General features: G+C 37.9%; 1 protein-coding gene across 1 annotated transcript in view; it reads right to left on the reverse strand.

The window, feature by feature from the left end:
• Nucleotides 1-17529, reverse strand: part of SMAD1 (SMAD family member 1) — an 80571-nt gene that overhangs the window by 44238 nt on the left and 18804 nt on the right. Inside the window, exon 2 of the mRNA XM_040473075.1 lies at nt 3451-4033. Coding sequence (XP_040329009.1) covers nt 3451-3850 — 400 coding nt within the window. The 5' untranslated portion in view covers nt 3851-4033. The remainder of the gene's footprint in view (nt 1-3450; nt 4034-17529) is intronic.

Consider the following 17529-nt stretch of genomic DNA (forward strand, 5'->3'; position numbering starts at 1 on the left):
AGACGACAAAATGTCACCTGTAGTCTCAAATGCCTTATTTTAGCTGGTTTTCCACCCATCCTACCCCAGCCCAACAAACCTTCTATAAGTAAGTTACTAAGAGCAACAAAATCATCTCAGTATTAATTTTTAACCTAAAGAAAAACTTTTCGCATGAACCTAAAGAAAAACTTTTCGTCGTGTCAGAGGTGTTAGTAATAGTGTTATTTCATTGTAAGTAGTGAAATAAACGAACAAGGGAAGATGATGTTCAGAGGGCATAGGCAAGCTGAAAACTCATTTCCAAAAAATGGACAAATGACCATACAAAGATATTACAACCAAAAAAATTTATTGAACTGTGCTAGCTGCTTAAAGTAGAAATGCTAATAATACATATGGGCCCTACCCTCACAGTTTTATTTATTTACTATCTTGCCAGGAAGACTAACAAAAAGACAAGTGTAAGTGTGAGGAACATTATGAAGAAATTCAGATTGCTACAGGAAACAGAGACTACCCTATCAGGAGGGTAGCAAAAGAGGAATCAAGAGAGACTTCTCAGCAAAGCTGAAACCCATTAAGCTTAGAACTGAAGGATAAATAAGAGTGAGCGAGACAAAGAGGGAGGAGAAACAAGTTACAGACAGAGGAAAAGAACAGAGCGTTCCCATATGACTCAAACACACAAAATATGGAAGAACGGGCAAAGAAGCTAGAATAGCAGGCAGGCAGGACCAGAACGTGCAGAGCTCTGTGTACTAGCAATGGGAAACAGGAAGATCACAGGATCATAACATGCATCTTAAAGAACTCTCTCTGTAGTGCAGATATTGGCCTGAAGCGAGTGATGGGTCAGGAGGCACAAGATGAATTGCTGAAAGGGTGGAGAAGAGTGGCAGGAGTGTGGATGGAGAAGACACAGTGAACCTTAATTGTCTGACACACAGGTTACTTAAATTTATAGGGACCTCAGTTTCATCATTAATGAAGTAGGATTAGAATCTTCCCTGTATACCTCCTTAAAGTTACTCTGGTGAATCAAAAAAAATCCCACACCTAAATAATCTTGTTTGTACATATTACTTGTATACACTGTTTATTTCTTCTCCAAAACTCTTAACTCCATCTCAATTTCTGGCTAAAAGCCCATGTATCTCTGTGTTGACTTTCTGCTTTTTAATTTACCTCACAGCACATATAATAGTTACTAAAGAATATCTGCATTAGAATAAGAATTCAGCAGGGGTGCCTGGGTGGCTCAGTTGGTTAAGCATCTGACTTCGTCTCAGGTCACGATCTTTCAGTTTGTGGGTTCGAGCCCCGCGTTGGGCTCTGTGCTGACAGCTCAGAGCCTGGAGCCTGCTTCAGATTCTGTGTCTCCCTCTCTCTCTGCCCTTCCCATGCTAACCATCTGTCTCTGTCTCTCAATAATAAATAAATGTTAAAAAAAAAATTTAGAATAAGAATTCAGCAAAGTTGGTGGAAAAAAGCAAATGCAGTCTTAGCAAAGATCAAGTCTAACAAAATGTAACTTTTAAATGGATACAATAAAAACCAACTAGTTATCTAGACATAAATCTAAAGAAAGATGTACAAGAATTATATGGAGGAAACTTAAAGAAAAAGACCTAAATAAATGTAGAAAATGCAAAATTAAGTCAATCCTTTGCAAATGAAACCAATGGAATTCCAAAAAAATTTCCAGAGGATTTTTCACAGAACTTGACAAGGTAATCCAAAAGAATATAATACAGAAACCACAAAAATATAATGTTGAATGAACATAACAAGTTGTGGAAGGATGTTCCAATATTGGTAACTCTTCTAAACATATAAAATAATATTATGTGTTGTCATGGATTCAGACATACATAATAACAGTATAAAAATACACATGGGAATGATGACATCAAATTTTAAGCAAAAAATTCAGAATAGTTACTGAAGGGAAAAAAACTGAATCAGAGAGGCCAAACCTAGAGTTTGGGTTTTATTTGTAATCTTTTATTTCTTAGGCTAAGTGGATACAGAGGTGTTTATTATTATACTATTCCCTAGTCTTTAAACTCTTTTTGTAGGTCTTAAATATTCCATGAAAAACCAAAAACTTTTTTCAAAAAACCCACAAAAACAGAATGCCTTTTATTTGAGAATGTTACTACATGATCTAGCATAGTAGTTTCCAACACCAGTCCAATAGCTACTCGACACCATCTGAAATATTTGTTAAAAACATGGATTACAAGGCTGTGCCAGAATCAGAATGTCTGGGAGGGGAGCCATGTGATTCTAACGCACAGCTTCATTCAGGAACCCTTGGTAACCACAAATCATTAATAACTAATCCATCAACAAAATGGGTTCCAATCTGACAATGAGATATTTAAGTGCTTAAGACTGCCTAATTACTTTCCAATTGATGCAAACTGTCTAGAATGGGATTCTAATTTGAGGGCAAAACCATACAAATTTTAACGCACATTATACCCTCAAAAAAGGTCATACACGTAAAAACTAGGAATACCACAGCAGATAGAATTCCTTCATATCCTCCACAGGGAGCAAAATTCCACCAGAGATGATAAAAGATGCTATCTTTTTTTAAATTTTTTTTTTTAACGTTTATTTATTTTTGAGACAGAGAGAGACAGAGCATGAACAGGGGAGGGTCAGAGAGAGAGGGAGACACAGAATCCGAAGCAGGCTCCAGGCTCTGAGCTGTCAGCACAGAGCCCGATGCGGGGCTCAAACCCACGAACTGCGAGATCATGACCTGAGATGAAGTCGGACGCCCAACCGACTGAGCCACCCAGGTCCCCCAAAAGATGCTATCTTTAAAAATAAAGTGGTACAAGTCATTAGCAATTGCACTAAAGATGTATTTCCCTCAAGTACACAGACGGCAACCCCATGTTTCTTCTCTTTCTGAATTTTATTCCTCTGTAATAAAATCGCAGCTAAGTTTATCTAGAGAAATTCAGAGGACCAATGAGAAACATAAAAAATAAATTTAGAAAGAAAACCATTCATTCATTCATAATTAGAGTTGTCAGTACTGCTATCACAATTTTGCCTCGCTCCTAAGACACAAAATTAACTAGAGAGGACTAAGTCGTTAGAAAGTACAAAATCTTCAAGGGCTGGCACATTTTCCCCTAATATTTAAAAATCACAACTAGGGGCGCCTGGGGGGCTCAGTTAGTTAAGCATCCCACTCTTGGTTTCAGCTCGGGTCATGATCTCACGGTTCATTCGAGCCCTGTATCGGGCTCTGCGCTGGCAGCGCGGAGCCTGCTTGGGATTCTCTCTCTGCCCCTCCCACATGCGCTCTCTCCCTCTCAAAATAAATACATAAACTTTTGTAAAAAAAGTAATAAAAATCACAACTAAAAACATGGAAAGGGATTATCTTCATATTTTAAACAACACGAATCTGCTAAATACATCAATATAAAAGGACTCACTTACCAGGACTTTCTACTCGCTTATAGTGGTAGGGATTGATGCACACTTCCTTCTGCTTGGAACCAAAAGGAAACTCACAGCATTCCAGTGGTTTTAGTTCATGGTGGCTCTGAAGATCAGGCCAACGCCACACTCGGCAGTAAATGACATGAGGCAGTCCCTTCCGGTGGGAAACTTGCAGCCTGCCGTCCAGAGAGCGGGGGATGGTGACACAGTTACTTGGCTGCCCTGGGCAGCTCAAGGCCTTTTCCAGTTCCTCCATGGCACCTTTCTTTTTCTTCAGTTTTTTCACCAAAGCATCAACAGCTTTCTCTGCCCATTTTTCTTCTTCATCACCCTGTTTCCACCCAAGAAGTCTCTTCACAGCTGGACTTGTGAAGGAAAATAAACTTGTCACGTTCATAATGACCACACTAGTTCTACACTCCTTGTGTATGGGGAAATACAGGAGTCTCCAAATGAAAAAGCACAACGGAAGAGATTTCACTTTATTGACATAGGATTCTCTGTAGCTTCTTGGTTTTGAGGTCCCAAAAAGTAGAAATTACCATGCCTAGTGCTTTAAAAAGTAATCCAAAGTCAGCACCTAGAAAAGGAAAAAGGGGAAAAAAATGTTTAAAATACTTGCTACTACAAAACCACAATTCACTGCACAATTACTATAGGCCAGGTACTATTTTAAGTACTTTTATGTATTACAATATGTTATGGACTGAATTATGTCCTCCCTAAAATTCATGTTGAAGCCATAACCCCCACTGCAACTGTATTTGGAGATGGAGCCTCTAAGGAAGTAACTAAGGTTAAATGAGGTCATAAGACAGGGGCCATGATCTGGTAAGACTGGTGGCTCTACAAGAGGAAGGGCTCCCCCACTTTGCACACACACTGAGGAGAGGCTATGTGAAGACTCAGAGAGAAGACAGCTGTCTACAAGCCTGTGGCAGAGCTCTCACCAGAAATCAAACTGACCGGACCCTTGATCTTGGTATTCCCAGCCTCCAGAACTGTGAGAATAAATTTCTACTGTTTAAGCCACCCAGTCTGAGGTATTCTGTTGCGGTGGCCCAAGCAGACTAACACTTAGTTTTTTTAAACAGTGTTCACAGTGAGGTAATACGGTCGTTGCCATTTTACAGAGACACAGTTTAAAAAGTAGTAAGTTACTGTTCTGAGATAGAAGCAGTAGACACCTTTGCACCTTCGTGCAAAAAAGTCCAAGTTATCAACAATATTGTAATGCTTTACATTCAGATTCATTGAGAAGCTCTAAACATGTATTTCAAAACAGACCTCAAGCAACAAAAACTGAAAGTGACAGAAAAACATACAGTGGTCTTAACATCTGTTTTTGGTTTATTCTTCAAGTATCTTTATGCTAAAAGAAAAAGTAGTTCTATTTCTACTATGTAAACATTATAAGATTTTAGGGTATTTATTCAGTAAACAAGCCTGTGCCTATGGGCCATAGGGCAAGTAAAGTAGGAAATTTGGTTTTTATTGATAGGAAAAGAATGGAGCACATGAACACATACTGTACCAAATTCTTTAGTCCAGCTGTCTCAATCAAGCCTTCCAGTTACTCCTCACCAGACAAAAACAGAAAAGGTGAGAAAGCTTAAAGAGGGAAACTTTGCACAAATTCCAGCTAAGATATAGTAGAGCATGTATCACACCAACCTCCTCCCAAGAATCACTCTAAAAGCTAATAAAATATAAACAAACAAAAACGCCCCACTTTAATTTTAAATACATCAAAGAGCAACCAAGGTCCTCAGGACTAGAGGGCCAAGATGCTTAGAACAGAAAAGCAATGAAGTGAGCAGAACATTCTCTTCTGCTCCTCTTCTCAGGGCCCTTACCAATGCCTGCACTGTAAGTAGCAAGAGGCCTGGTAGCCTGGAGCTGAAGGGGGCTCAAGAATGAAGCAGAGATTTCAGTGGCCTCATAGGGGGAGACCCCAAAGGGGCATGCTCTAGTGTAAGGGCAAAAAACGAAATGGACCAGTTTTTATACTGAAACATGGCCTGAATTCATCTTTTTTTTTTTTTTAATCATCTTAATTGGTGGGAATAGAGGAGAGAAAACTGTTGCAGAGGCAATATTTGTAGATACTGGCCAAGGATTTTCCAAAACTGACAACAGACATCTAGACACAGATCCATGAAGCCCTACAAATCCCAACAAGGATAAATATAAAGAAACCCACAAGTTTTGATGGATCATATCACAGTAAAATTGCTGAAAACCTGTAACAAAAAAACTTTAAAAAGACACCTTATTATTCTACAGTAAGTACAATAAGGCTGACAGCTGACATTCCAACAGAAACAATGGAAACAAGAAGGCAATCATTAGCGTGCAAATGTAAACAAACAACTAGTAACTTAGAATTCTATACTTAGTGGAAAAATCATGCAATAGTGATTGTAAAATAAATGTGTTTTACAACATACAAAATCTGAGAGAACTGACTTCTGACAGGAATTTGTGAAACAGAAGGAAAAAGATCCCAGAAAGAAGCAAGGAATAGAGGAAAGAATGAAGAGCTCCAGAAGGATAAATAAAGGTAAGTCTAAATGAGTACTAACTTTACAAAACAATAATAGGAATCTCTTGTGGTATTTAAAAAATAGAAATAAAATGCATGGAAAAAACAAAACAAAACAAAACAGAAAGGAGTAAATGAAGTTAGTGTTCTATGGTCCCTGTATTACCCAGGCTGTGATAAAGCACTGAATTATTATTGATAAATCTTGTCATAATAATAATTTAAAAAACTAATGATAGGATAATTTAAAAAACTATAAAAAGGTAATAGAGAACTTATACAATATAGAATTCTTTTTAAAAATATGATTCATCCAGAGAAGTTAAAAAATACGGATTTTTAAATTTTTTTTTTCAACATTTATTTATTTTTGGGACAGAGAGAGACAGAGCATGAACGGGGGAGGAGCAGAGAGAGAGGGAGACACAGAATCGGAAACAGGCTCCAGGCTCTGAGCCATCAGCCCAGAGCCTGATGCGGGGCTCAAACTCACGGACCGCGAGATCGTGACCTGGCTGAAGTCGGACGCTTAACCGACTGCGCCACCCAGGCGCCCCAAAAAATACGGATTTTTAAAAAAAATATTAGTGCAAAGAATTTAAGAGAAAAAAACAGAGCAAATACGTGGGACAAACAGAAAACAATAGGTTTAGATCTAATTCCAAAAGTATCATTAATTATTTAAATATCAACAGACTAAATATGCAAGTAAAAGATGGGTAGGGATGGATGGGGATCATACCTAACTCTACTATGTACTTACAAGAGGCACACATTAAATATAAAGGACAGAGAAAGGTTGAAAGAAAAAGGATGGAAAAAGATATACTATGCATATTTTAACCAAAAAAGCTGCTGTAACTATCCAATAAGAAAGAACAGACTTCAAAAATAAGAAGCATCACCAGATATTTAAAAAAGGGATATTTCATAACATTAAAAGAGTTGATCTAGGGGTGCCTGGGTGGCTCAGGTGGTTAAGCCTCCAACTTCAGCTCAGGTCATGATATCACGGTTTGTGAGTTCAAGCCCCACGTCAGGCTCTGTGCTGACAGCTCAGAGCCTGGAGCCTGCTTCTGGTTCTGTGTCTCCCTATCTCTCTGTCCCACCCCCACCTGTACTATCTGTCTCCCAAAAATGAATAAACATTAAAAAAGAAATAAAAAAGAGTTGATCTACCATGAATATAGCATAACCTCAAATTTTCATGTAAAAAGTGTCAAAATACATTAAGCATAAGCTGACAGAATTAAAATGACAAACAGACAAACCCATAATCTTAGTGGAAGATTAAAACGATAACTGATATAACAAGTCAACAAGAATCAACAGACATTGAAGATTAACAACATTTGTAAAAAAACTTGATCCAATTCATGTACATAGATCACTGTACCCAATGACTGTAGAATATACTTTCAAATATACATAGAATACTTACCCAAATTGGCCATATAAAGAGCTATAAAGCAAATCTCTATACATATCAAAACCAAACAATATGCCTTTGAGCACAGTATAAGAAATCAGTAACAAAAATATCGTTCTCTAAAATAATTACACTTAAATAACTCATGGGTCAAAGAAGAAACTACAGTGAAAACTGAAAAACATATTTAACTTAATGATTATAAAAATATGACATATCAAAACTTGCAGGATGTGGCTCAAGCCATGCTTAAAGGAAAATTTATAGTCTGAAATGCATATATTAGAAAAAAAAAAAAGATGAAAACTAATGGTCTATGTATCTACCACAAGAAAAAGGAAAGGAACAGTAAATTAAACTCAAAGAAAGTAGAAATGATAAGAAATTGGACAAAAAAAAAAAGCATAACAGAAAACTTACAAAATCAAAGTTGCTTCTCCAGAAATACTAATAAAATTGGACAAACCTCTAGCAAAACTGGTCAGTAAAAGTGAAGGCACAAATTAGTAACAATAGGAATAAAAGGGGAAATCATTACTGATCCTCGGAAGTTAAAAGGATACGGATTACTAATTGCTGTCACAGCAATCTGCACATCTAGAGCTACTTTGTGGTAGTCTACGTGCGTTCCTCACTACAGCAAAGTGACTGAGGAATTCAATCTTAGTATCTTCCTGTCCTCAGAGCCCAGCACTGTACCTGGCACCCAGCAGATTCTCAATAAATGTTTAATAAATAATTTAGCTCCCTGAACAAATCAGAAGGCCAAGCGTGGAACTCCAACTTTACTCAATAAACTATGAGTAAATATTACTAAATAAAAATATTACTCAATGGGCTGTAGAGAATCAGTTATTTCCTTTTTCAAAGTAAAGAGTTTTACCCAAATTTGCCAGTTCTATTGAAGTTGGTATTAATTTCATTTAACAGAAAAGGAAAGAGAAAACAAAGCCATGCTGCTATCAAAAGTCACACTTGGTCAGAGTGTACCTACTGAAATAATCATTTACTTTTAGATTAGCTTTGCAAAAGAACAAGGACAACGTCTTTCTAGTCTTCTCATAACAAATTATGAAGGGAATGTATTTCTTCTTATTTTATATTGCCTTTCCTTCTACTCCAATAACCGCTTTTTTATATTTTAGCCAATGATTTTCAAATAGAACGGGGTGAGTTTATATCAAAATCACCAGGGGCTATTTCAATTTTTTTTTTTTTTAACGTTTATTTATTTTTGGGACAGAGAGAGACAGAGCATGAACGGGGGAGGGGCAGAGAGAGAGGGAGACACAGAATCGGAAGCAGGCTCCAGGCTCCGAGCCATCAGCCCAGAGCCCGACGCGGGGCTGGAACTCACGGACTGCGAGATCGTGACCTGAGCTGAAGTCGGATGCTTAACCGACTGCGCCACCCAGGCGCCCCAGGGCTATTTCAAACACTGTCAGTGATGGGTTATACTAGGCAAGTATGTTGCGGGGTGAGATTAAGAACCACCATTTAAGACCTTTGTTTTAACTATTCAAACTGACACTCATTCAACAAAGCTATACTGAGTACCTGCTAAGTGTTTGGCACTGTGCTATAGATATACAGGGACAGGGGCAAAAATGTCTGCATCCTAAAGGGGCTCACAAGCTGAGAAAAGAGACAGGAAGTCAACAATGCTCTCTGCGGCAAGTTGGTGTCCATGCTAACGCTAAAGGATTGGGTTGAGAAGTGTTAGGCCATCTCCTGGGAGTCATCCAGAAGGATCACACTATGTTTATATGCCAAGGTAGAACATGAGCACAGGAGTAGAAGCGGAGGCCCATGTACTGTGCATTTGCCCACCAGGAACTAACTAGAACACTGTCCGAGAAAAGCTCTAAAATGAGTGTAAACAATAATATATAAGAGAAGAAAACAATTAATTCCAAGGATTTCAGGAAGTTTTCCCAAAGAGGTCTTAAAGGATGAGTAGAATTTTATGAAACAACAGAGCTAACATTTTGAGCTATCGCTACCTGACAGACACTGTTCCGACAGTTTGGATCTACTAACTAGTGTAACCTTTACAACATACCCTCTGAGTGAACACTATCGTTTCCCTCTTTTTACAGGTAAGGGAAGTGAAATACAGAAAAGTGAAATAAGTTGCCCAAAGTTTACAGACACAGCTGTATGCCAGAGCCAGGGTCTGAATCTGTGCTCTTTAGAGCCTCAATATTTTAGCCACTTGTCTAAACTGCTGGTTTGAGGGGAGAAAAAAAAAAGTTACAAACAGAGAGAGAGGGAGGCAAACCATAAGAGACTCTTAAATACAGAGAACAAACTGAGTGTTGATGGGGGGTGCGGGAGAGGGGAAAGTGGGTGATGGGCACTGAGGTGGGCACTTGTTGGGATGAGCACTAGGTGTTGCATGGAAGCCAATGTGACAATAAATTATATTAAAAAAATAAAACAAAGAAACTGCTAGTTCTAACAGACACAAAATAGAAATGCAGGGCTCAAGGTGGCTGGTGATGACACAGGGCTGATAAGAAGGGCAGGGGCAAGACTATGAAGGGCCTGTGATACATCTTATCCTGTAGACAAGTGGAAGGTTTTCTATCACAGCAATGCTGGGATTAGACCTACAGATCTAATCTGTGTTTCACAGAGACAGCCAAGGTGATAGCCTTAATACAGGAAGACTTCTCCATACAGAGAACAAAAAACAAACCGCTACCTCTAAACACTGCAGGAGCCAACTGGAGGGACTGTCCCAATGCCACTTCACAAAAATTAAAAGTGGCAAGATCACAAACCTTTACATATAAATGTGCGTAGATGAAACAAAATGCCAGCCGATGACTAGTATCTGTCTACTTGAGTTAAGTATTTTTTTAATATACAAGTCAAACAAGTCACCTACCAATGAGTCCATGATACTGTGGCCTTGGCAAGACAGCTCATTTTTTTTCTGCCCGTTTTTGTACTTCCTGCTTTAGTTTATGTCAAAAGCTAAGTGGCCTTATCAGTTTAAAGTGCAAAATAAAAACATGAGTCAGCAAACAGAGATTTCCTTCCCTCTTCTCCAAATACAAACATTTCACACTGACCAAAAAAAAAAAAAAAAAAAAAAAAATCATTCACTCACTTAGTAAAGAACCTCTAAAAGCCTTAAAAATACTATCTTTTGTTCCAGCAACTTCACTTTTCGAAACTTACTCTAAGGAAATATTCTGAACTAGAAAGGTAAAATGTTTTTGCACAAAGATTTTCATCAAAGCATTATCTTTTTTAGAGGAAAAAGAGAAAAGCTAATAACTAGAAAACAGGTAAGTAAGCTATGGTACAATCCACTCAATAGAATATTACGTAGCCCTTAAAAATTATGTTCATAAAAGCTATGTAATAACTTGGAAAAAACCTTAAGCACAAAATAAAATGGGTTATGTAGCATGAACAACTATGTAAATACATCAAAATATTAACAGTGGCTGGATTTGGAAGGTTAGTAATATGTCTCTCCTACTTTTCTAAACTTTTCAAACATTTAATGAAAAACTTTAACTTCTGAATTAAAAAAAAGCCTCCATATGCAAATATTTGCAAATTACAAAAAAAAAAATCAATTTTATGAGGTCAAGCCACATACAAACTGCTTTTAAAGCCAGGTTGGACTTAGACTATGATCTGATTTTGGAAATAATAAAAATACGTTTTTTTAAACCCTGTTTGAAACAGGGTTCTAAATTCAGATTTTTTCCCTATGGAGTGTTGCCCATGAGAAGGATTTCTATTAGCACTGCCAGAAGTCAAATGAGAAAAATACTCTTCTCATACTCCTTTGACTTCGCTATTTAATTTTGCAACCCATGTACTATTCCTTAATGTTAAAAGGAAAAAAGCAAAAAAAATTAAAACACCTTTAACTGCTGTGTAACTTGCTTTCTATTTAAAGGAAACCTAATTAGCCAATTGCACAATGGACATTTTCTTTATCTTGGCCTCATCTAGTAAAGAAGCATGTAATTATCCAACTGTGTGAATATAAACAAAATACATTATCTACTATTCAATACCTTTCAGATCCCAGATTCCCACACAAAGTCTTAAAATAATTATTCTAATTTGTATCTGAAAATACAATTAAAAAAGGGAAGAGGGAGAGTAGCTGCCAAGTGGTACAAAACAAGTACCTTTATAAAAGGATGGAGGAGGGAGGAGACAGATCATGAACAAATTAAGTCCCTCTGTAGCCTCAGACTAGTGTGGTTTATAATTCTTGCACTTGCATGGAATTCAATGAAGTAGACAAAATAAATGGCTCCATTAAATATTGAGGGGATAATTAAATTATACAATAAAATAAATATAAAATATAGGCTGCAAAAAGTGACTGGGGAAAAAAAACAAAGACTCCTATCCTAGTACCTTAAAAAAAAAAAAAAGGAACTAAAGAAAGATAAATGGTCTACTGTCAATGAAGCAAGCAACTTTTTTTTTTTCACTTCTCATTCTCTGGTTCATTACTTTGTCTTAACTCTAATGGTAAAACAGCATGGCATAAAGATCAAAGGAATTAAGGAACTAAAAGCACAGGGTATTGATTAACTTCACTCTGAAACTGTTTAACAGTTGGATAAGTTATTTAGGAAAAAAAGACAACTTTACAAAAATTACCTTTCTATAAAAATGCTTGAACCATTTTTTTAGGAAACCAATATTTCCAAGTAACAAACTGTGTGCATTATTTCCTGACTTATACCACTAAGCTTTCTTCTTAAGCAGATGATCTTGTGAATAAGCAGAAAAAGTTAAGACTTGAGCTCCCAAAGAAGAGCCGCAATGGGGCTTCAGAGAAATCATAAGCCAACTGTATGATTTTTGTAGTGCACTAGTTTTTATACCTAAGATGTTTCACTATATACCTCATTAGAATGCCATGGAGATGTAAAATACCTCAGAGATGTGTTGTACAAGTACTATGGAAAGGTACGTGTCATCTATCCTTGCATCCAACTTTAAACAGGATTTAAGGCCTAGTAAGAATTCTTGCCTCCTCTGAGGTGCTTGACTAAATTAAGACATCATAAAGGGCTAAAAAGTGAACATGCCAGAGGATCTGTAATGTAACTTTCACTACTCCATTTTTTTTAGTCTACCTGATTTCATTTGGGTACCCAAGTCAACTGCATACTCCTACCAAAGGCAGTATTGGCAAAACAGATCATGACTCTCAAGAAGGATAAAACAGATACCCTAAAAATTCCCGACACTCAAAGAAACCACAGAATCACAGAAGAGTAGACACAACAGATTACGGTTAAAAATACTTAAAAAACATGAAGGCTGCAAAGAAAAATACTCCAGAGATTCAATGCCAGTAAATATTTTAAACCATAAAGAGCAATTCATCATTAAGCCAAGAATTGCAATGAGCTTTGTTGATGGAAGAGCAAGACAGAAAATTCACAAAATGGCACAAGGGCGGGGGGGGGGTGGTGCGGTGAATAGAAGGGGATCACAACCATATTCATCAGACCTAAGTAAAATTAGGCTACAGAGTCAAAAGTCTTGAGGAATAGAGAACTTCTAACTTTTGGTAAAACTAAATTACCTGTTACCCAAGAAAGTAGAACAGCAGACAATCCGCATACTGGCTTAGCACTGAAGGAGAATAAGGACATACACTCACATTTTCAGGTGGAAAAACAATCCTATGAACAGTACCTGTGAAAAAGTTATGAACGCAGGTAGAGACAGTGCTCTGGAACAAGTAAAATACAACCATAAGCAGCATCAACTCTAAACAGTGCCTAACAAAAGCACAAAGACTATTATACTGCTCATTAAGGAAAATGATACATCCTTATCCACTGTTAAGGCAGACCAGGAAAAAAACAAGTTAAAATTTGCTATACAAGTATAATGTCATTACAATGAATATAAAAACAGAGATGGGTTTTCTCCATCTATTTTGGTCTCAGACAAATACCTCAAAGTTATAAAGCTCTGTGATCTGGTTCCAAACAAAGATTTCTTTTCCCCAGCTACTTCATTAGGAACTAACTTCGTTTTGAGATATTAGACCTGTAGAAAAAAACAGGTGAGGTGCCCCTGGATTTATTTTTCCTGTTTTAAAATAGCAGTTAGCCCTCGATGTTCAGTTTCAAATGGGTCAAATGTAGCTAAATAAAACTCACACTAACCAAAATAATCCTAGAACAAAAAGAAAGTGAGGATGAACAAAATCTCTCTCCAACTTTTGCAGGTTTGAAAACACTTTTTAAACTACCTACTCTGCTGCCAGGAACTCTACTTCAACTGAATCCTCAGAAAACGTATTTAAACAAATTCCTACACAAGAAAGTGACATGAAGATCCACTGGAGACCACAGAAGAATTCTGCTGGTCTTAGATCAAAGCATCAAAGTCCTGCCATTACAAACATCCAGAAGTCAAATTTCACCTTAGTGAGCCTCTTATTATTAAGCCTTGTTTTGGTTACTTCCAAACACTTCGCAACTTTCTAAGCATGTTAATTAATGACTCTGAATAGTTACGGCTGCCATTTTTTCATTAAAAATCTTTTTTCAGAGATTAATTTTCCAAATCCGTGCAACCGGTGTGTGACAGTGGGAGGGAGGATAAGCTCTCAAAAACCTATTTTTAGTAGTAATGCAATTACGACTACCTTAAAACACAGATGCTAACAGCCCAGTCTCTCAGGTGCGACTTAGGAGACATGCAAGCAAGAGCTGCCATGTGGTCTGTCACCAGTGTTAACCGAGTGGGAAACTCCGGAATCTAAAAGGACAGGAGTAACACACAGACTGAAGAGCAGCTTACCACTTACCACTCGTAAGTTCATTGCAAGCTGTGACACTGCGGCCAGATAATTTCAAAAGTAGCATCCCTTGGATGAAAGTGAAGCAAGGAATTTATAGATGTCACAATTACATGAGACTCTAAAGAGGACAGCACTCTGGTTTACATATTTAGGTGTGCCAAATACACTGTCCGATACATCTCCACTGTGTTGGAAAATTCTTTAAGACAAGAACGCTTTCTGGTTCTGCTCTGCATGCACAAGTCCTTCCATCCTGACAAACCTAGGCTGCTTATAAGACAAGCGGTCAATTATTCTTAGTCACAGACACTCCCTAGAGAATAGCAAGTGTCAGCTCTGTTTTGTTTCATTAGATGATTACTTGTTAAGTAGACTGAAGGCACTTAGGAGTTTTCTTACCAGCCTCAACTTCCACAAACAAATCTGTCTTATTTGTACATCTCCTTGCCACTTCCTCCAGAAGTTGTACCGCTTTCTTTAATCCCACTGAATCCCTGTTCTCCAATTTGTGCTTGTAATGGAAAACTGTCCTTCGGTTCATAGTAACTTTTCAAGACATCCAGGTCTTAATGACCTCACACTGATAAATTTCACCTCAACTCAAAAACCAGAGTCATCTGGCTTGCAAGTGCTCACTCCTTGAACACAGGAGACTGAAGACTGGAGGCATTTTAAACTTTCATTTCATTGACAAGAAGAAAAACTCTACACAGTTGTCTCTTAGAAAAAAAAATATTCTGAGTCACCGTTAACGGAGAAGAGCAGTTTCACAGATTGCAAAAATGCCAATCGTGGTAAATTCCCACAAGTGGTCAGTTATGAATGATTCACCACCAACAAATGAACAAAATTATTCTAACTGCATTATTACCTTATGCAAGCATTGTATTGGTTGTGTTTACAAACAATTGTATTGGTTGTGTTTACAAACATTCTTATTGATTCCTGCAGCAATTCTTCAAGGTATGTATCAGTATCTCAATTTTACTAAGAAACCCAAGAATTAGAGGTCAAGTAACTTTCTCATATTCTAATAAGTGGTAGATCTACATTTTAAGCAGATAACTAAAACAGAATAGATGTGTTAAAGTCCATTAATCAGGTTTAAAAAAAAAAAGTAATTCACAAGTCAAATTCAGATGAAAATGGAATAGGCCAGAGGAGGAAAAACACTGCCCTTTTATTAAAAAAAAAAAATCCTGCTGTATTTCATTTTTTTGGAACATATTTCTCCCTCCCCACTGATCTCACAGGTGCGGTTTATGACAACAAACACACATCTGTAGGGGTGAGCTGACACACACAAGGCAGGACAGCCTGAACCCTCTTCCCTATATTTAGAACCTTCTGCTCAGCTCTTAATTGAATAATTTAATCAGGACCCTCTAAAAGGGAAACACATCCATATTCATCACAGGCATCAAAGGAAACATCTTTACAAGTTATATCCTTTTACAAACCAACATATGGTCTCACGCCATTCTCTCAATTGTTGAACTCCTCCTCTGGGAAGAGCATGGAATTTTATTTCTTTTTATCACTTGAAAAAATCACTTCCCCCCTAATTCAGTAAAACTGGGTGGAGGCCACTTCCTCCACAGGTGAGAGAAATAAAACTTGTTGATCTGTCATTGTCAGGAATTTTAAAGTTAACTATTTATTCTGTGTACTTTTAAAATAGAAACAAAAGGCAGACCAAATCCAAAATAAGAAATCAGGGCACATATCCCACACTTTCAAATAAAGCCTCTACAATTTTTCTGTCGTCTTAAGCTGCTTCTAAATGAGAAAACAAGAGCCCTTCACTTGGAAAGAAAAGAGCTAGGCTTGAATGGTAGCACCCACTCAGGAGGTGCCCTCTGAACAAAACACCTCTCTGAGCTTCCATTTGCTTTTCCACAAAACTTTGATTCTACCACCTATCCTGCTGGGTTAAGTATGAATACATAAAACTGCTCTGAAAATCACAACATGCTGAAAAATGTAATATATTTTATTAACACAAGTTTCACAAACAAGGAACCTAATTTAACACCTTGTATATACAAAAAAAGAGTTTCTGTCCTAGTTGTGTCAGTTCTATGAAGTTCTAACTGTGTAAAGAGAGAGAGAGAAAGGGGGATAAAGAAAGAGAGAGAAGGCTATATAACTGCACTCAAAACACAGCACTGAACGAGACAAAAAATAGATTTTTAAAAACTCATGCCTTTATGAGACCTGCATTTCAGTGGTCAGGTAAGGCCTCCCTGAGAAGGTAATATTTATTTTTTTAAGTTTGTTAATTAATTTATTTATTTATTTAGAGCATGTGGGAGGGGCAGGGAGAGACAGATAGAGAATCCCAAGCAGGCTCTGTGACATCAGTGCAGAGCCCGACACAGGGCTCGAACTGAGGAACCAAGAGATCACAACCTGAGCTGAATCTAAGAGCTGGATGTTCAACTGACTGAGCCGCCCAGGCACCCCATGATATTTGAACAGAAGCCTAAAAAGGTGGGAGGCTGAGCCCTGTGGGTAAGTGGGGAAGCACACTGCAAGCACAGGAAAGAGCAAGTGCAAAGGCCACCAGGTAAGGGACAGTAGTGAGAGAGAAGATGGGACAGGTAAGGGAGCCAATCCATAGGGACTTCATAGCCTTCACTCTGAACTGAGCCAGGAAGCCTGAGGTGGGGGGAGTAGAGGGGGGAGGGACGGATGTGACCAGAGTTTGAAAGGATTACCATGGGCTGGCCCACTGAAAGAATGGAAGTAGGAAGCAGGAGCAGCGACATAGTGGTAGTGGCAGCAATAAGAACTTAGGAGACAGATTGGGACGCCATAGCAATTGTTGTGGTTTTGAGAGGGACAAAGGTTTGGATCAGTGTAGCGGAAGAGTCAGATCCTGGATATATTCTAAAGGTATGGCCATGAACAAACACGTTTTATTGCTAAAGTAAAGGAAATAACCATAAGGTTGGAGAAATCAGTTTAATTTTTAGACATGCAAAATCCCACATTATAGAACTATGAGACTGAGTCTCTGAGGTGGAGTCCAAGGTTACTGGAGAAGTAGTCCAGGAATGATCACAGAAGCAGTAGGGAGGGAATAACGACTAGAAGCTGAACTCTTTTCGGAATTAGGGGGAATGATGGGGACTGGGAGTAAATCACTAACAAGGAAGGGAAGGGAGTGGTATAATCTGACATGATAGTCAAAGCTGGGTGTCTCTATGGAGGATGGTGGAAGAATGGTCTGACGGCAATGAACAGGGCACCCACTTCCAGGCACTGCGATATGAGGGTTAT

This window comes from Herpailurus yagouaroundi, unplaced genomic scaffold, assembly GCF_014898765.1.
Source record: "Herpailurus yagouaroundi ecotype Mexico unplaced genomic scaffold, PumYag 28, whole genome shotgun sequence".
Taxonomy (NCBI): Eukaryota; Metazoa; Chordata; class Mammalia; order Carnivora; family Felidae; genus Herpailurus; species Herpailurus yagouaroundi.